The sequence below is a fragment of the Prionailurus bengalensis genome, chromosome E1 (assembly GCF_016509475.1).
Source record: "Prionailurus bengalensis isolate Pbe53 chromosome E1, Fcat_Pben_1.1_paternal_pri, whole genome shotgun sequence".
Classification (NCBI taxonomy): Eukaryota; Metazoa; Chordata; class Mammalia; order Carnivora; family Felidae; genus Prionailurus; species Prionailurus bengalensis.
The window spans coordinates 45,384,733-45,406,079 of record NC_057347.1 but is presented as its reverse complement, the minus strand read 5'-3'; the positions used below and the strand labels follow the sequence as shown (position 1 = coordinate 45,406,079).

General features: G+C 36.3%; 1 protein-coding gene, 1 non-coding gene and 1 pseudogene across 8 annotated transcripts in view; 2 read left to right on the top strand and 1 right to left on the bottom strand.

The window, feature by feature from the left end:
- Nucleotides 1–21,347, bottom strand: part of TANC2 (tetratricopeptide repeat, ankyrin repeat and coiled-coil containing 2) — a 384,022-nt gene that overhangs the window by 178,854 nt on the left and 183,821 nt on the right. For 3 of the 7 annotated variants that reach the window (XM_043584928.1, XM_043584929.1, XM_043584931.1), the window contains exon 5: nucleotides 4,036–4,146. The exons of the other annotated variants lie outside the window; for them this stretch is intronic. In XM_043584928.1, the coding sequence (XP_043440863.1) occupies nucleotides 4,036–4,146 (111 nt within the window). The remainder of the gene's footprint in view (nucleotides 1–4,035; nucleotides 4,147–21,347) is intronic. 7 annotated transcript variants of the gene reach the window in all.
- LOC122486014 lies at nucleotides 9,875–11,562 on the top strand (annotated as a pseudogene).
- On the top strand, nucleotides 16,548–16,658 carry LOC122486195. Its single transcript, XR_006298052.1, has one exon. It is a non-coding gene; the product is annotated as a U6 spliceosomal RNA (small nuclear RNA).

The following is a 21,347-nucleotide window of genomic DNA, read 5'->3' as shown; positions in this document are numbered from 1 at the left end:
AAAAAATTTCAATACAAATTTGTTTTGCAGAAATTTTAGAAAGTGAACGAAGTGTAATGATATTAATGGATAATAATAATAGGGAAGGTGCTCTTATTTATTTTGCCTGAACCAAGCATTTGGCATATATACTAATTTTACTTAAAATTAACAACCCTAAGAGATAGACCTAGCATAAAAAGGCCTATTTTTATCACAAGTTTATAGACAAAGAATTCAAGGTTATGAAAGTCACACGGAGTTACTGCTAGAAGGTAACAGAGTCAGAAATTAAACCAGATCTAATTCTAGAACTTGAGCTCTCATTCCTAACATACGCTGCCCAAGAACAAAACTTAAAACCACCTACAATCCCACCAACCACATATACCCACTGCTAACACGAGCATTATCTCACCAATCCCACTCTCTCCTGACTTTCCAACCAAATCTTGATTCCCTTGCTCTTTAGGCAACCCATGTTTTCCCTATGAATGTATATATTCAAGTATCTATACAAATACATATTTGTTAAGTTACAGAAAAACATCATGGTATATACAATGTTACTGTGACAAGAAACTGAGGCACCAAGACATTATATGACACGTTCAGGATCATAGGACTAGCAGGGGAGAAGTCAGAACTGAAACACATACATTTAACTAAAGATGATCCTAAATCTTTACATCTTTTCCCCCCGATTATTCAGAAAACACTTTAACATCCTGTGGTATACTTCAGGATTATCACTATAATAATAAAAAAAATTAGTTAACATTTATGAGCATTTTACTATGAACCAAGCTTTCTGCTAAGTGTTTTATATTTATTAATCTGATTTAAGATTATTACTCCCATTTTTACAGATGAGGAAACTGAAGGTCAGAAAAGGTTAAGAGTCTTTTCTAAAACCACACAGCTAATGAACAGTGACATAAGCAGGAAAGTTAGAGTGTAGGATGAATCTGTTCTTTTACCTTGGGAATTGTTTTTATTAAAATCACTGATATAAGTTGGTTACCCTAAAAGCAGACTACAGCTCAGCTTCATAGTTAAAAACTGAATTTTCTGCTTTTTAATTTAAGGATAGTTAAGGGGTATCTATGGAATTTAAACAGTAATAGAATTATGGGCAATCTATTTCTGGGCCACATTGTGTCCACTTGAAGAGTTCAACAATAAATTCTGCTTCTGACCCTATACAAACCACTTAAATTCTCTAGGTCTTAGTTTCCGCACTGTAAGACGATTATCAAGCACAGTTCACTTACCACCCGCTACACTCTGGTAGGTCAGTTATGTAACACCATCAATCATGTCCATGGTTTCAAGTAAAGAACTAAAACATACTGTTTACTTGTGTTTTTCTCACATTTTCTGCATACAACAAATCTGATTTTGAGGAACAGTAAAACTTAAGTTAGGTATTTTAGAATCTAATGAAATGTAGACTGAATTCCTTAATTTATTAAACAAATATTCTGGATTGACAGCTATGTCCCAGTGTAGCTTTCCCTGGACTTTACAGACCGAATATCTAGTTCTGGTTTGATCCACAATTTCCTTTGGGGAATCAACGTTAAAAACTATGTGTAAGTACACAGGTACAAAAGGACAAACCAAGAGACATATCCCTTTCTTAGACACAAAAGCTTTATTCTTCCAACCTAAAATACAGGCATCAAAAGGCTGGAGTTTAGATCATACAGAAACGACATCCCGAATAATGCCTCAGAGGTCAACAGCAGAGGGAACCCTACAGACTTCCAGCACTATTCACTGGACTGCTTGTAAGCAGCCTGCAGCAGTCCTGTGACCAGCTGCTCCTCCAAGTGTGCAAGTTGCATCAGCAGCTTCAGCAGCACCTGGGAATTCTTGAGCCAAGCAAATCCTCAACCCAACCCAGGGTTACTGAATCAGAAATTCTGAGGGTGGGCCCAGAAATCTGCATTTAAACAAGCCTTCCTGGTAATTCAAAAGCATGCTAAAATCGGAAAACCGCTGCTGGAGAACCTCTGGTTTATGACTGTTGTGTCTGTGAGATACACTGTTTTCCTAAATTTGTATGTGATCATGAATAAAGCAGATGGACAAGAAGAACAACAGATTTAACTGCATGATACAAATATAAGTATACAATAAAATATCTCTGTTCTGTTAACATATCCTATGTAAGAGAAATTTAAAAAGAATGGATTATTTGTTTGCTTTGTGAGTATACTGGATTCATCTGGTTATTGTGAAGTATTGGTACGTGAAGAAGGTAATAGCTTCAACTCCCAGGGCACTAATCTTATCTCAGTAGAAACTTATTTTCAGAGAGTTTAATAACTGTATTATAAAAGAGTAAAAGAGTAAGAAGTTTCTGTGCTTTAAACCTTTCAGATAAGAAATGGAGAGAATGAGGAGCATGGCATTTAACATTTTGGCACATGTTTTAGTTTCTTCCCGGCTTTCTGAAAATCTAAACTGAGGTTTAGTTTGGTTCAATTCCAATTCAGCAAAGATTCCTATTTGTGGGAAACATACATAAATAATAACGTGGATAAGATTTTTCATAGTGATTCAGCACTGGCATTGCCACAAACAGCAACTACCTTGCCTTCTGCCGATAATAGCTACATTAGATTAAAGATGTCAGATAGGCAATCAGGAAGTGAAAGATTAGTCTCCCTGACATTCTGACTTGCAAATCTGGAAAAAAAAGCCCTCTGACGGTTTCTCTGCCAAAACTCAAGGCAGGGATAGGGAATTAGTACATTTATTTAGTTTATTATACTAAAATTTGCATGAAGAAATGCAAAGCACACTATTCCACTGCCCAGGCAGTGTGACAGTACCTCAAAACATGAAAAAGATTCTTTTGACAATGTGCTACCGTGCCATTTAAAGAGCTATTCTGTTCCTTTTAGAAACAGAAAAGCTGGTTCCTAATATATAACCGTGCTTGTTTTAAAAACAGTCCTCTACAACAGTGGATGAAGCCCAGGATTCTGCAGCCTCAAAGTAAAATCCCCAAGGTGTTTCAATATTTAAAACTGATTCATACAATCAATTTCTCTGATTAAGTTTGGCCCAGGTTTTCACCTAGTCTTTTTTTTTTTTTTTGAAACATGTCTCATCTGACTTCAGAGCTCTATTATCCTGACATTTCAGATTAGAGCTATTGACACATTCCCTAGAACTAAAAATTATTTTATTCTGCTGACCCCTAATGCTGTAAATATGTAGTGGTTTCATTCTCTGTGGTTTAGCATCAATTTTAATGAGCAGGAATAAACAAAAGACCTAAAACCAAGTCTTCTAAGGCCCTCTACTAAAGCTCTGGTCTGTATCCTCAACTAGATCTTTGAACATTTCTGACACATCTCTATAGACTCACTGTAGAGTGAGTGTAAAGGATGTTGCCAGGCAACTCATCTTGGTTTGTAAGAATCTAGGCATTGATAATGACTCTGTCTCAGCCTGGCTCCCACAAGAGAAGGGTTTTAGTGAACTCCCACACGTGCTCACAGCCCACAGGCCATTCATGAGAAGAGGTATTTCTAAAAGTGAATGTCCAGGAGTCCAAATTGGGAACCTATAAGGTTTCTTTTCTAATTTAAGTTTAATGTTTCCAACATCACAACTATTTTTTGTAATTGTCCAGAAATCCAATAGGGATTAGAAAAAGTGGGTCATAGATAAAGGGCTAGTGTTAAATGAACCTTTTTATTCATATCTTTAATATTCTTGTTTGCATATGGCCAAAGTGGTATTTCTTCAAGTATCTCAAATCACAAAAAATCACCCTGAAAACTATCTACCAAAATTATTTTAATTCCTTTGAAAATTATCCTTGAAATGGTTTTCTACACTTAACTCATTATTCTATCAATATTCAAAAAGGATATTCAGTAAAAACTATGTTCTAATATGGAAAATATGTGATCAGTTGCAAAAGGGGTTACAGACACGTTTTTATGAATAATATACATGCTAAACACTGCCCTGCTGGACGGGCCTGCTCCGAACCTCCCTCTGTCAAAGCAGACACTTCGCATGCGTGCTTACCAGGACAGTATGCATCCACGTCCAGTTTCTGAGCTGAAGCGAGGGTTGGTGAGCCAAGCTCGGATTCTGGAATTCGTGGGCTCTCAACAAACTTTGCCTTCCTCAGAGGGGCTAAGGACAAAAAAAGAGACAGAGAGAGAGGGAGAGGGAAAAAGGAGAAAGACAGAGAAAAGAAAACAGAAAGTAAGGAAGAAAGAAAAAGAAAAGAGAAACAGGGAAAGAGAAGGGAAAGAGAGAAACACAGAGGGGTCATGAGTAAGGGGAACAGCAGGCAACAGATGGAAGCACTTAAATGAACGACACACTCTGTCAGACTCAGATCAGGTTACCCTAGTTTTTTGTGCCAGAAAAAAAAATTAACTGCATTCTTCATAGAGGAGATGGGTCTTGTTAAGAAGTCACTGCAAACTGGAAGAGCTAAAATCTAATATTCAAAACCGTGAGCCTAAGTTGTAACTATCTATTACCTTTAGCTACTTTCTCTCTATAAAGCAAAGAGCTTTTTATTTTCCTTTGCCATTGAATACAAGTATGAACTGAGGAAAGTATAGGGCTAAGTTTTAAAATTTGTTTATAATAATTGTAATCAAAGGTTGTCTTTATTCAGAAATAACTACTATAACAGTTGTGATAAATACCATAACTAGGATTAATCTACTTAGCTTAAAAGGAAATCAATCACCTGACTGCTCAGCTTTTAAGGTAAAAAGTCAAAACTGCCAGTGGACTGAGGTATTATCTAGGCCATGCCAGTCTGACACTGGATGCTACAGGTAAAGTAATGTGATTTAGTTACACATATAATCACAAGGTCTTCCCCTGGATTAGTAATATTCTATGCCATGGAATCCATTCATTCTTATAAAGAATGAAATAAAAAGCATGCTTCACAAATGGAAAGTTTTACTTATTAAAGGCTTGTATAAATTCTATTTATTGATTTTTGGGGGAAGAGTTAAGGAACACTAGTGATATACATTTAAATAATCACTTTAATACATTAAAAGTTACAATTATGAAGATTAGTTTGGTACTCTCTAACTGAGTTCCATTAAATAAAGTACAACAGGGTGAAAGTGCTTAGCATAACACTGGCTCAAAAGTATCAGTTGAATCTGAAATTGAGTTGTATGTGTTTTATTTATGTCATAACTATAGGTGTCCAAGACATGTGAGTGCTTAAGATCACATTACTTTTTTCAAAAGTTTCTGCATGTTCTTCAAAATCCTCATCCATTACTGATCCACAGAGGATTCTAAGTTATTCCTAAGAGACCCTGTAAAAAGTAATATAAAACTTTGTCATTATACTGGCCAGAATTCTTCTCTATTTTCTCTGGAGGATAAAAATAATGAAGTATTAATAAAATACAGAAAGTACTTTTGAAATGTGCCAATACTCAAAACCTACAGGCAACTAAATCACATTTTAAATCTTAAGATATGTATGTATATTTTAAGTGTATGTTAAAAAACAAAGTAAATCTTGTTACTGTCTCCATAGCAACAAGAGCTAAGGGTGCTAACAGTATGGTTCTCTGCCAAAAGCAAGCTTTAGAATAGCAGAGCTCTCACCTCTGCTAAAACTGTAATAATTGAGCCTATTTTTAACAGTCACTATCGCAAATGAAGATCTCAAGTGATTTATATATGCAGATCTGCAGGCTACTAATAGCCACTAGAGTCTCTTTCATTATAATCTCACCAACCAATTCAAAAATAATGAAACATTTTATTTATCCATTATTGATGTGTATAGAAGAAATTCCTATAATTTAATTCTAAAAGCTATTAAGTCCTTTACTAGAATTTTATTATTTTATTTTATCATACAGCAGAATACTATTTTACCTGCTGAGTTCTGACAAAGACAGCATTGGTCCCTGCTCAAGGGATACTATATATCTAAAAATATTAATAACATTTTTTATAATTAAAATAGTAGACAGACAGAAATTAGCAACTTAAGGTAGATATGTAAGGAAGAAACTGAAGAATGGCAGGAGCAATGTATAAGGGGGGGTATGAGGAATGTATAAGAATTATGAGGTGGAGTCAAGGGATTAAAGCAGGATCCTAGAGATCTGTGAAGCTCAATGCCAGGGTGACGTCTCGATTTTCCCTTCTCAGGAATTCCAACTGAGGTTACCTTTACAGCTCATAGACGGCATTTGATTCTTCTTTCCTACCTACATACCTATTGTCATCCATGGGATACTATACATGTGTAATAATGACTTTACATGATTTTTTAAGGTAGATTATAATGTTGCTCTCATCCAAATTATAAAAAAGCTAGTGCTATCTGTAAGTTACTCAAACATAGGAGGTACAATATAGGTATGACACATTGTCCATAGTCTTAATACTACTCAGTGGAGAACATAAAAGGTCAGGTTGGAAGACTGGACACAATATTTTGCTCAGAAGCCTAGAATTTTAATATATTTCATCATAAAAAAATGACATATAAGATGAATTCAGCTGGGTACACAAATTCTGCGTCAAAAGGGTTTACCAGATAGTTTTTAAAAAAGTGGCTGAAATGAGATGGGTAGGAGGATTCTAAAACCAAACCAGGTATTCTACTGTGACAGAACATGGTAGTATAGTAGTGAGGGGTTGGGTAGCATAGGAGTTAAGGTCTGGGCCCTAAAACCAGAAAGCTTAAGTTGGATTCCATCTCTTCTACTTTTTCCTAGCTGAGAATGTTTCTCTAAGTTTCCTATCAGTTATTTGGACTTAATAACATTACCTACATGTACCATGGGGGAATTGTAAGGAGTATACTAATTAATTGAAATAAATGCTCATGGGGCACTTTGGTGGCTCAGTCAGTTAAGTATTTGACTCCTGATTTCGGCTCAGGTCATGATCACACGGTTCGTGAGTTTGAGCCCCAAGCTGGGCTCTGCAGAGAGCGCAGAGAAAAAAAAATTTTTAATTAAATAAAATGCTCAGAACAATGTGAGCACATAATAAATCCTCTGTAAATGCTAGCTGTTTTTGCTGTTGTCATCATCACCACCATCACACATTCAGCATGATTTGGAAAGTCTGAATTGCGTGTGTATTGGGAGGGGGGTTAAAACAAAGACCTCTAAGGTGTCATAGGGGAATGACAAGAACAGTGATATCACCAACTTTTTTTTTTAATTGAGAAGGAAATAATATTGAAGAAAACATGTTATAACTTAGAAGGTGGCAGACTACCCAAACCAAAAAGGCTTTGGTTAGACAATGAGAAGTATGTGTGTAAAAAAAAAGAAAATTACATAGTATGATTTATATCACTGGTTCTCAAAATGTGACCGGCAGCAGAGCATTATTTGGGAATTTGTTAAAAATGGAAATGATCGGACCCCACCTCAGATCAGCTGAATCAGAAACTGTGGAAGTTGGGGCCCAGCACTCCGTGTTTAGCTAGCCCTCCAATGATTCTGATACACGCTAAAGTTTGTGAATACGGATTAAAGAAAAGTATCCATAAATACCTCATCATAGCAGATCAGTAAAGGGGCTTTCCTAAGAAAAAAGCTGTAATAAGATATAAATCAAGGCCTCATCTCTAGGAGTATTAATGTATATGGTACAAGTTAAGGTTTTGTATTTTTTTTCCAGTCACTATTTTAGCAGTATAACTGTTGTGTTATGTTTTGTTTATTTTTTAAAGAGTCCCAAGTTATAAGTATCATCATGTGGGGCCTATTTTGGAGAGGGAGAGCAGTATTTTCTATACTAATTCTCCCAAGATCCCTTGGGGAGGAGACAAAGGGGTGGGCAATAAACACAATCAGATATATCACACAGGAGTGTTAATGGTGAAAGAGAAAAATCTGCCTCTGTTGGTGCCTCTGTAAACTGGAACGTTGTAGACAATGTTGCAGCACACCTAATCCAAGCAGGTATAAAGGCATTAAAATAAGGATTTTAAGTAACTGAATAACTACTAAAGTATTTGTCTTAGATGAAGTTTTCAAAGCAGGTGGGAATTTTTAGGAAGGAACTGGCACCAGACTCAAATAGTTATGGGAGATAGGTCTGCAGGGAGACCAAATCAAAGCCAGGATCAGGAAAATGAGAACTGAAGGATACATTTAAGATGAGAACAAACATAAAGTACCAAGAAACTGTTTCCACAAAGTTGGTTTTACGATAAAAAGCATATTCAGTAAAATTAATCTAAGACAAATTAATTGTCAAATGTGAGAGCACAGCAAAAAGATTATAGCTATAAGGGAGAAAAAGAAATACAAGGCATCAAGTCAGAGAAGAATAAGTAAAATTATCTCTGTTTGCAGATGACATTCCTTAAATGAAGATGAAGATTCTACAATAAAACTGAGAATAAAACAAACTGAGCAAAATTGCAAGGTCAATACATAAAAATATACTAACGATGAGCAATCCCAGAATGAAATTAAGAAAACAATTTAAAATAGCAACAAAAAGAATACTTAGGAATAAACTTAATCAAGGAAGCTTAAGACTTGTACACTGAAAAACTACAAACTGTTGCTGAAATTAAAGCCACACATAAAGGGAAAGACATTTCTTGTTCATGGATTCAAAGACGAGTACTGTCAAAATGGCAATACTTCTCAAAGTGATCTATAGATTCAACGCAATCCTAATAAAAGTCCCAATGACATTTTTTGCAGAAATAGAAAAATTCATACTAAAATTCATATAGAATCTCCAGGAAACCTGAACAGCCAACCCAATCTTAAAAAGAACAAAGTTGGAGGTCTTATACCTCATTACTTCAAAATTTACTATAAAGCGTACTATCATCAAAACGTGTGGTACTGTGCCATAAAGACAGAAATAAACCTTGTGGTCAAATGATTTTACAAAGATACCAAGACCATTTTATGGGGAAAGGATAGTCTTTTCAATAAATGGTTTTGGGAAACTGGGTATTTACATGCAAAAGGATTAAGTTGGATCCATATCTACCCCCTATTAAAAAATTAACTCAAAATGGATCAAATACCTAAATGTAAGAATTAAAATTCTAAAACTCTTAGAGGAAAACACAGGAGTAAAATGTTTGAACTGTAGAACTATTAAGGAAGTTAGAGAAAAACAGTGGAAAATTGACCTGGAAAGGGAAAACTGTATTTCAAACAGTTTTTAACAAAGCTTTCACAGGCAGAATCTTACATGAATGTTTGTAACATTTTAGCTCCTAAACATTTATTAGAAAATAAAGCTTTAGGTACCATGAATTTCCTGAAGTGGAAGCCTGGGGCGGGGAGAGAAGAAGGAGAGATACTATTTGTGATACTGTTTATTTCCTCCTCCTTAACCCCCACTCAAAGCTGGGTTTAATTAATTACTGTTCATGATTGTGCTTAAATGACACAAGCAACACCTTGAAGAAAAGAGGATGCCAAATTTTAGGATGCTAAAATTTATATAACAGTTTATTTTATACTTTTATTCATATTTTTACCTAAATTCATTCAAATTTCATGATTTTTCTATGAGGAAAACATTAACTCTGTTGTAGATGGGAAAATAGAAACCACAAGATCTCTTACCCAAGATCACAGTATTTAAGTGGTAGATTACAAAACCATATCCAGGTCTTTTGATTTAGAATTTTATAGTTTCATTAACAATATTGTTCTTCAAGGTATGGAACTCATTTTAGCAGGAGATTATTTTAAATGATCTATAAAATTGGCAGTAAATAGCAGTGAATTACACAGTATGGTGGGCTGTCCTAGTGCCTACCAACATCCTAGTTTCTATTCTCTTCTAGGCACAGAGGTGACTGCAATTGCCAGCTCCTGTGAAGTTTAGGACTATGTGACTGGTTCTGGCTTACGAAATGAGAACACAGGTGACATAGGCCCTGCATGATATAGTCTGTCTCCTCCTCTGACATAAAAATCAGAGAAGTCTTCTGTTGAGATGGTACAGATACAAGATTGAAGAAGCTTGAATTGCTGGGTCACTATATAGAGAACAGCTGTCCTGGAGAGTTGCCCAGGCTTGCTGGGTAAACTAGAAATAGACTTTCATTGTGTTAAATACTGAGATTTTTAAGGGTGATGTTATGACAGCACTGTCTAGCTTATTCTGACTAATGAAATAGTGATAATGTTATTCCTTTTTTCAATTATGTTTCCATCCTTCTAAATAGGTCCAGAAGAAAATTTTAATACACTAATACTAGCTAATCCTCCTTGTTTTGGGTTTTTTTTCTTCATTTTTTTTTTTTTTAAGTAGCCACCACAGCCAGCATAGAGCCCAGCATAGGGCTTGAACTCATGCCTCTGAGATCAAGACGTGAGCTCAAATCAAGAGTCAGATGGTTAATTGACTGAGCCACCCATGTGCCCCAGCTAATTCCCCTTTTTAAGAAGGAGGGAAAAGATTTCAGTATCAGTGCCATTTGTAGGTAAAGTGTTTAGCTAGAATTAATGTTCTGGTTAATATTATAATTACAGCATGTGATACTGACTTTCCAGTTTGACTAATAATATATAGTTTCTTTTAAAGTAAGTTTATCTAAATAAAAGCATGGAGTTCAAAAATATTAGGTAAAAGAGTCTGGTTGTAAGTATGGCAAAAATCATGAAGAAACTATGCCAATGAATAAAACTTGAGAAACATGCACTGTACTAAACTGCATCTCAACTGGGTAACTAATTTAAGTCTCTATTTTCCTTCCATTCTGTGTTGAGATGGGAGTGGTATATAATCACACTATAAATGCAGTTGCATTTAAATTGGTATCCAATATGAAGGAATAGAGCTGATGAAATATTTTTAGGTAATAAGCACAAGTTACTTCAGTCATAATTGAGATATTGGTTAGACATTAAAGATAATAAAAGACTCAGGAGATAACCGTTATAAATGGTGAAAATAAGCTAAAAAAAGACTTCTCATATGAATAGATTTATGGTCATTTGGGTAATCTAGTTATTTGATTAGATAATCAGAGCAGTCTCCTCTTAACATTTTTTTTTTTTTTGCCATCTTTTCAGGAGGGCCAATCCAGTTCTATATACTTGTAACAGCCACTGATGGCATGGTCAGAAGTCAAAAGTGGGAAAAAGGCCTTCCTCAGCTGCCACTAAGGTGCTCAATCCTTTGAGGAAGCTAAGGCCAAGGTGAAGTTAGGACCTCACTTCAACGAGCAACTAGCACCATGCCTGACAGCATCCGCCCATCATTTGCTTGCACCATGGCCTCTGCCTTGGGAGCTCACCTGCATCTACTTGGCCCTCATCCTGCATGACGATGAGGTGAAGGTCAGGGATGGTAGTAAGATCAAGGCCCTCATTAAAACAGCTGGTGTAAAGGTTGAACCTTTCTGGCCAGGCTTTTTTACAAACTCCCTGGTCAACATCAACACTGGGAGCCTCATCTGCACCAGCAGGAGGTCCTGTCCCCTCCACCACAGCTGCCCTAGCTGAGAAGATGAAAAGTGAAAGTGAAGAAAGAAGAATCTGAGGAGTCTGATGATGACGTGCGCTTTGGTCTTTTTGACTAATCCCTCCTTTGTAACATATTCAATAAAAAGCTAAACTAAAAAAAAAAAAAAAAAAAAAAAAAGAAGGTGGGGAAAAAGGCACAGAGCTCATCAGTTATACATAGTACACAACCTTCAGAGAACCTACGTGCAGGGTATTGTGGTATCCTTAAACAAGTGTGGTATGTCAATACAGAAAAGCTTTATTACTCTGTTAAATTGACAGTAAATCAAGAGGTCATGCTTACATGTGATGGGTGCTTAGTGGGTTCTAACAGTCATAGTTTCTAAATTGTGTACCACACTTCCAAGTACGTGAAGGGTGTCTCATCATGCTCATTCATCAAACATGGCGCAGAAAGAAAACCTTGAACAACATTTGCCCCTGATTATTTAGAAAAGAGAAAAGGAAAGGTGGAAAAGATGGAGAAGGGGAGAAAGTATTTTATTTCAGGGAGATGGAAGAAAGGATACAGATTGATAGGGAGATCGAGATAGGATCTAAGAGTATATAGATTAAAGCAGCCCTTCCAATGGTTCAAGCACAAGAGCCAGCAACAGAACCAAAAGGAAGAGAGCAGTGTTTTCGTCTTAACGAACTGGTGTACACAACACACTGGTTGAGAAAGACCCAAGTCTCTCAACTCACTTACGTATTTGTAAAAACCGTCCTCTCCCATACATACATCACACAGTCACAGTACAATCATGTTTCCTCCTTATACAGGGTAGGCCAAGAACTAAAATCTCAGTGGCTTAATACAACACGATAGAGTTCTCACTCAATATGGGTGTTCTGTAGGAAGCTTCTTATCCTAAGATAAGCCTCAAGTTTTCTTGTGGGTTCTCCACATCAAGCTAAAAACCAGAGGTCAGAGGTCAAAGGGGGGAAGAATTGCATATGTGAAGGTTTTATAGCCAGCTGGAATTTGTATACATTATTTATATTCTTAGTGTTCAAAATTCAGTCACATAACACACCTACCTGCACAAAAGGCTGGGCTATATAGTTTACTTGTGTGCGGAGGAAAGGGAATAAGTTTTGGTGAAAACATATTATTCTTTGCTATATTCTACATCATAGCTTGGAAATTCATGAAAGATACAGAACTAATGAACAAAGCAGCAAATTCTGTGTAAATTTAGCCTTCTTTCTTTTAAATAAGCTGAACATACGTCGCCAAAAGTTAGCCTAAATCTATATATTTTTTTCATTCAAATATAATGCTTTAGATTATAGTGCCTAGAATACTGTCTGCATATGGTAGCTGGTTAATAATTATTTGCTAAATGAACAGTATACAGTAGAAAATCAAAGCAAAGGTAAGCATTACAAATAAGAGTTTTAATAAAACAAATGATTTTAAAAGTGAGTTCTAAAAAGCACTCATGGATATTATAAATGTTAATCACACTATAAATCACCTGAAAGACTCAGACTTTCATAAAACAAACATACAAATCATCATCATTATAATCACACTATAATCATTTAATTTCTAGCTTTAATGACTGGTTTATTTTCCATAAAAAATATTCAACAAAATATGTTGAGAATACAGTTGTGTTAAAAGGGAAACACTAGAAGACACTTAGGCTGTGTACAAGCTCTTCCACATTCAGGGATATTTGAAGGATGCATTAACAGAGGAAGTCAATGTCAGGAAGGCTACGCAGCTGCTTTTTTTTTTCTATGTTCAACTCAGTATTAAGTTAACAATTCAAAAGGACCCCTCTGCAGAATTTTGTAGTTCCCTTCCTGCCAGCTTCCTATTCTTCAGTACTCTGTAAATTTCAGTTCCCTTGGCTTCCCAAATTTCTGATCTGTTTCCTCAGGTCAGTAAGACTATCATCATTCTCTGTTTGAGTTATCCCATTTAGGATAAAAGCCAGGGTTCACCTAGTCCCCTCCACCTTCCTTTCGGGGATCACATTATCATACTGTCAACTGTCCAGTGTCTGAAAACAGCTTTTTCTAGTGGGAGGGCAAGTCCAGGACTGGTTACACCATCACAGTGGGAAGAAGAAGTATCTCATGCTGTTTTAATTTGCATTTTCCAGATGTTTATCATTCACGATGTGGCTAACAAAAGGCAGAACCTTTGTCTGTCTCATGTATGGCTATGGTCTTAGTAATGCTTACAGTAGTGCAGGGCACAGAGCAAATACTATTATTTGTTAAATGACTTAACTAGTTATGTTTATCCATATACTTTGGAGGTACACATGATATGTGTCCTTCATCCATTTAATGCTGAAGACCTAAGAAAATAGGTGATTCTAAGCTGTATCCAAGGTAACTCAAGAGTACGTCTGAACCTCCCATCTAATTTCTATTTTTATGCAACTATGTTGTGCTACACAAAAGGATATACTAGACACATTGATATATAGACAGACCATACAAGCAATAAATATGGAGACAACATGGTGCTCCAAAGAAATGGTTACTCCAAAAATGATCACGACAACTTTTAGGACATTACTATAAGACATACTTCAACCAATTTTGAATAAATTAAATAGAAATTCTCATTTCAAGAAGAAATTGGGATTTAAGTCTTCGTTTACCCATACACATGATTAGAAAAAGGCAAATGACTGTACCTTACAACTCATGGTGTAAACATTATCTATTTCAGTGAATGGCAAACTCAAGGTATATGTGATAAAATAAGGCAATATGGATGTCAATTACCTATTTTAATATTTAGTAATATTGTATTTTGCATATACAAATCAATAATTTGAGTTCAGAAAAGCCTTTTAAATATGCTAACACAGGGGCACCTAGGTGGCTCAGTCGGTTGAGCGTCTGACTTCGGCTCAGGTCATGATCTCACAGTCTGTGAGTTCGAGCCCTGCATCGAGCTCTGTGCTGACAACTCAGGGCCTGGAGTCTGCTTCAGATTCTGTGTCTCCTTCTGTCTCTGCCCCTCCCCAGCTTGCATTCTGTCTCTCTTTCTCTCAAAAATAAATAAACATTTAAAAATAAATAAATATGCCAACACAATACTCAAATATCAGTGATACCAGATTTCATTTCTATAAATCTGAAGAAGCACTAGGTTTTTGATAATATAAAAAGGAGTTCCAAATTTCAAAATTTTGCTATGCTGGCTTATGCGTGATTACTGGTTTACTGATATAAGCAATTCTATAAATTTTTCAGGCAAACTTCTGAATTTTTTTTAAGTTTATTTATGTAAGTAATCTCTATACCCAACATGAGGCTCGAACTCACAACCCCGAGATTAAGAGCTGCATGCTCTACTAAGCCTGCCAAGTGCCCCACAACCTCTGAATTTTAAAGTAGTTATGGAATATAACTATATTTAAATTTAAAATATTACACAAACATGTTTTATCATAGGAAAATTGGAAAATACAAGAAACAAAAATAATGCAGCCAAAAATTATCAGAATCCTACTTCTGTTCAAGTTTCAAAGCAGTATGGCCTTTCCGATTATTTTATTTTATATAAAATATTAATGCTAACAAAAAACAGCTAAAAATGACTAATGACTTCTTTTTTTTAGTGTTTATTTATTTTTGACAGAGAGAGAGAGAGAGAGAGAGAGAGAGAGAGAGAGAGAGAGGCAGAGCATGAGCAGGGGAGGGGGCAGAGAGAGACAGAGACACAGGATCCAAAGCAGGCTCCAGGCTCTGAGCTGTCAGCACAGAGCCTGATATGGGGCTTAAACCCACCAGCCGCGAGTTCATGACCCAAGCCAAAGTCAGATGTTTAACCCACTGAACCGCCCAGGAGCCCCTGACTTCTCTTTTTAAAATATGGCCTTCAAGGGGCGCCTGGGTAGCTCAGTCCCTTAAGCATCCACAACTTGATTTTGGTTCAGGTAATGATCTCACAGTTTCGTGGGTTCAATCAAGCCCAGCGTTGGGCTCTACACTGGTGGCAAAGAATCTGCTTGGGATTCTCCCTCTCTTTCTGCCCCTCCCCAGTTCATGCTCTGTCTCTCTTAAAATAAGTAAATAAATAATTAATTTTAAGAAAATAAAATAAAATATGGCCTTTGAAGGGATACTTAGATCCTAAGAGTGGCAAGTGAACTCACTGAGCAACATTTTACATGAACAGAGAAAGTATGATGCCTGAGAACAGCAGCATCACTAACATGAATCTGAATGTTAGCCACAGTTTTTCCCTTGTTAAATGACTCTCCTCTCCTAAAAAATGTAAAAGGTAACTAAAAATATACATATTTACATATGCAATTTATGCAATAACAGAGCAGACATGTGGTAGGACTATAAGGTATGAGGTTAGATGTAAATATTCTAAAAATTCGTAGATATGCCCTTATCTCTTCTAAATTAGAGGAAAAAATATTTTTTCTTTAGTATCTTTGAGACAGAAATATTACATCTATAATTCGTATCTTTTTACCTACGTCTATGAGAAAGTAGGGGGAAAGAAACAGTAGGATAAAGAAAAGAACACAGTGATTAAAAGAGGTCTTTCAAGTGAGACTCGCATCACACTACCTATATTATGTGGTCTTGAACAAATTATTCAACTTTTCCAAGCTTGGATTCTGCATCTTTTTTTTTTTAATTTTAATTTTAATTTTATTTATTTTAAAATAGGCTTCATATCCAGTGCGGAGCCCAATGCAGGGCTTGAACTCATGATCCTGAGGTGAATACTTGAGCTGAGAGATCAAGAGTCGGATGCTTAACTGACTGAGTCACCCAGGGGCCCCAGATTCTGCATCTTTAAAGTGTGGGCCACAATCTCTTAGGAGTTGTTATGAGGATTACATTTATATTTATTTTTTTAATTCATGTATTTTGAGAGAGAAAGAGAGTGAATATGAGTGGGGGAGGGGCAGAGAGAGAGAATCCCAAGCAGGCTCTGCTAGGTCAATGCAGAGCCCCACGCAGGGCTCAATCTCATGGTTTCATGAAGTCATGACCTGAGCTGAAATCAGGAGTCAGATGCTTAACCGACTGAGCCTCCCAGGTGCCCTGAGGATTACATTTAAAGAGTAATGTGTAGTGCTCGCTTTGCCAGCACATATATTAAAAACTTGGAACCATACAGAGAAGATTAGGATGTGGCCCCTGTGCAAGGATGATACGCAAATTTGCGAAACATTACATAAAAAAAAATAAAAGAGTAATGTGTATATAAGGCTAAAATGGAAGATATTAATATTTATTATCCTTTAGAAATAGGCAGCTGAAGCATATTTATGCTTCAGGCAGCTGAAGCATTATTATCCTTTAGAAATAAGCAGCTGAAGCGACTCAAGGACATAGACTGAGCTATCCCTGGAGATGAAACTAAAATATGGATCTTAGGCTCATGGATCAACCACAATGCACACAACAGACCTTTGAACATCTCTAAACTAAGTGGTCTGCGCAATCATAATGATAATATGCCACTTAACTCTCAAGGATATTGTAAAGATTTAAATGAACTCATCTTTGTAACACAATGAGCATAGTGCCTTGCTCACAGAATGTGCTCACTACTAGATGATGATGTGGTTATTAGTATATGATGATGATGGTGATGATGTGATAGGCAATGGAGGAACATGCAGATGTACAAAGTGAATTTCAAGATGCTGACCAGAATGTTCGGCATCTAGAGGCCGTGATTTATGACATCAAACTTCAAGAAGTAATCTACTCATGTTTCTTGCCTCAGTTCTGTCTCCTTATCTCCCTGCACCCAAAAGGATAGCTCTTATTTAACAGATGAAGTTACTCTCTTTAGTGGAATATGTATTATCCCAAGAGTACTAGTACAGTTCCTCCTGTATGTATGATGTTGAAAGGTACAGTAAGTTGAAGAAGTGCTTATAGTATGAGAAACCTAGTGGTTAGTTTCTGAATGTTTTACAAACTGAGTTAAAAGTATGTTGTATGACATTGGCTCCAAGATTCTGGTTTAATTTTCAAGTTTAAATTCTGTTATCCTCTATTATTTTTGTCTACCAGATTCTAAGCTCCTTGAAGACAAGGACTATAGAATAGTCATCTCAGAGATGCCAGGGTGGCTCATTCAGTTGGGCAATGGATTCTTTGGTTTCAGCTCAGACCATGATCTTACGGTTTGTGAGTTTGAGTCCATGTCAGGCTCTGCACTGGCAGTGTGGAGCCTGCTGAAGAGTCTTTCTCTCTCCGCTCCTCCCCTGCTCGCTTTCTCTCTCTCTCAAAATAAATAAATAAACATTAAAAAAAGAATAATAATCTGAGAACAGTGTTTTGAGAATGACATATAATGATGTTTTCCATTTTGCACCAGTTTTCAATAATGGCTGAAAACATGCTGATTAGGTACAATAACATAAACTTCCTTGAGAAAAAATAGTTTCACATACACTTAAGAACTGACAGGAAAAATAAACTTCGATACTAAGAATGTAAATAATGGTTAACCATCATTTACTGATGGTGTGGATTTCTCCAAGGCAGACCCAAAAGGTGTTGAAAAAGAAAAGTTGGGGCACCTGGGTGGCTCAGTTGGTATAAACATCCAACTTTTGATTTCGGCTCAGGTCATGATCTCACGATTCGTGTGTTTGAGCCCTGCATCGGGTTCTGTGAAGCCCATTTAGGATTCCCTCTCTCCCTCTCTCTCTGCCCCTCCCCTGTTCATGGGTGCACTCTCTCCCTCAAAATAAATAAATGGAAACTTAAAACAAAGAAAGAAAGAAAAGTTAACAATTGGGTAAGGAAATTAAAATCTTTTTTTTTCTTTTTCAAAACTTCACTAAACTGTAAAAGATCCTAAGTAGTCAAAGTGGGAGGCAGAAAACTGCTAAGATCTGCATAAACATAAAAATTATGCAGACTTCAATGAAATCCTACAAGGGCAGATTAACAAAAACTTAAGTCTCTGTCCCATGAGCAAAAAGGACTAGAGACACTTTCAGACCTCAAGTGTGAAGACCCAACAGCTTTCTGGCTTGTTTTTGCAATGTGCAGTTGCTGCTACTGTTACAATAAAGAACTCACAACAGAGAACACTTCACCACCCACTCACCACCCACCAGCCATGGGTAAAGAAACAGCATTCATCCAACCTGAGAATATCTCTCAGTAAGTCTCAGTCTCTGTAACAGGGTAAGTTGCTTTTTTCATCTCTCAGAAACCTTGAGGTCATCTGGTCATACACAAGAAGCTGTATGGAAAGATGAGTTGCTTAGTCTGATGGAAAGTAAATCATGGGTTAACTGGAGGACAGAACTATCACACCACCAGGCAGGTCACTGAGTTAGAGATCAAAGCAGAAATTTTTATTCTGACTTCCCTTAATACAAAAAGAAATAAACTGTTTGCATTACTTTTTGGTTGCACGTCAGAAGGTTATCTATAAATATGCAAAAGTAGACACTGACTTAGTTTAGAGGTCTTTCTTTTCTTAGGGGTTTTATAAGTCTCCTCCCACTCCTGGTTTTTAAACTAATAAAACATATTGTTCTATTCACCACATTACTTTAAGATTTGAAAAAAAAAAAGGCTGGCAGTTAGATGGAGGCAGAAGCAGTGTTGCTTAAGAGTCTATCCATTTTCCATACAATTTCTGTCATGTTAATAATGCACCTCACTGGATGTGTAGAAAAGAGAAAGCAGAATAACATATAAGCATGGAAGAACAAGTGTAAGGAAAAGAACACTAAAGTCAGTTTTTATAGAATTTCATCCTAAAGCTAAATGTCAGCTCCCCAATGGATAATATTTCTATGATTAGAAACAAATAACTTGGGAAACTTTCAATACTGTGGAAGACAAAAATCTCAAAATCCTACCAGGGAGGTTCTGCTTCTGTATACCCAAGTAAGCTTCTGCTAGATGGGCCCTCTCACAGATTGACTTTAAATTCTGGACAACATACAAAAAGCAACTATCTCAAGGCCCTGGAGATTAAACATAATACAGTCTGGAAGAGAGCTAACAACTGCAAAAAACAAAAAACAAAACAAACAAAAACATAACACAAAAACAAACAAAAAAACAGATTTGGATGAGTTTCTCTTTAAAAAATTATTTTTATTTTTATTTTTTAGCTTCTGGGTTAAAAAGAGACCACAGCACTGCATGGGGTCAATAAAACTCCACTAGAAAACCGTTTTTCAACTCTAAAGTATCAAAAGACAGAGCTTGTAGGAATAGCAGTCACTGAAAAGTTAGGGGAAGAGGATTTCCAGAAAAAAGAGAGAGAGAAAGAGAGAGAGAGAGTGCGCGCTATAAGGAGGCAGCCAAAATTCTGTGTGTAAACTCTGCTCAAACCTCTGGCTAATTGCTGAACCATGCATTGTATGGGACAGACTGGCTAAGAATAAAACAATTGAACTGAGCTCAACTGATGCCCAAAAGATAGAGTTTTCCATTAAATCAAACCAAGTTAATTGCTTGCTAAAAGAAAAAAAATTAGTGATGCTCTTTGAAGGAATATGACAAAATCCAGAGTATCTACTAAATGAAATGTTTAGGACACAGAATTACTCATCACATGAAGAACCCGGAAAATAGGACCCATTATCAAGTGAAAAGATGGAGACCAACCCTGCAATGCTCTAGATACTGTAATCAGCAGATAAGAAATTTAAAGCAGCTATTATAATGATTTTCAGAGAAGTAAAGGAATATATAATCTTAATTAAAAAAAGGCAAGAAAATCTCTGATTTTACAGAAACTGTAAAAAAGAACCAAATGCAAATTCTAGAACTGAATAACATAATAGCTAAAATTAAAAGTCACAGAATAGGTCTAACAGTATTTAAACGTTTAAATATGACAATTTAAATGACAGTAAATAGTATGTACATATATGTATGTATACACACACACACACACACACACACACACACACACACACACAGTATATAGTAAATTGAAAAGTTTAAAATGACAGAAGAGTCAGTGAATTTGAAGATAAATGAATGAAAATTACCCAATCTGAAGACCACAGAGAACAAGGATTAAACACAAAAACCAAAACTGGGGCACCTGGGTGGCTCAGTAGGTTAAGCAACTGACTTTGGCTCAGGTCATGATCTCGCAGTTTGTGAGTTTGAGCCTCATATTGGGCTCTGTGCCTACAGCGCAGAGCCTGGAGCCTGCTTCAGATTCTGTGTTTTCCTCTCTCTCTGCCCCTCTCCTGCTCACATTCTATTTCTCTATCTCTCAAAAATAAACATTAAAAAATATTTAAAATAAAATAAAAACAAAAACAAAACAAACAAAAAACACCTCAGGACCTGTGAGGTGATATCCAAAGGTTTAACATATATGTAATTAGAGTCTCAGAAGAAGAGAGAACAAGGCAGATAAAATTTTCCAAGAAATATTGGCTAAATATCTCATATCTGTAAAGGACAGAAAGTTTCATAATCGAGGAATCCAGGATAAACAGAACAGAAACAAATTAGGCTCATCATACTCAAACTGCTAAAAACCAAAGAAAAAGAGAAAATCTTGAAACCAGCCCGAGATAAGCAAGATAGGTAGGGCAGGGGTGTTAACATATTCTTACAAAGTGGAAATCAAGTAGTGCCTTATACCTAATGGAACACGACATATAGAAATAGGGATGGCTGGGTGGCTCAGTCGGTTAAGCATCCAACTTTGACTCAGGTCATAATCTCACATTCATGAGTTTGAGCCCCGCATCAGGCTCACTGCTATCAGCACAGAACCCACTTCGGATCCTCTGTCTCCCTCTCTCTCTGCTCCTCCCCCACTTGTGCTCTCTGTCTCCCAACATACATTAAAAAAAAGAAATACAGAAGTAAACAATAAACCATTTATGGCTATAACCAATAAAATAAAAAACAGAG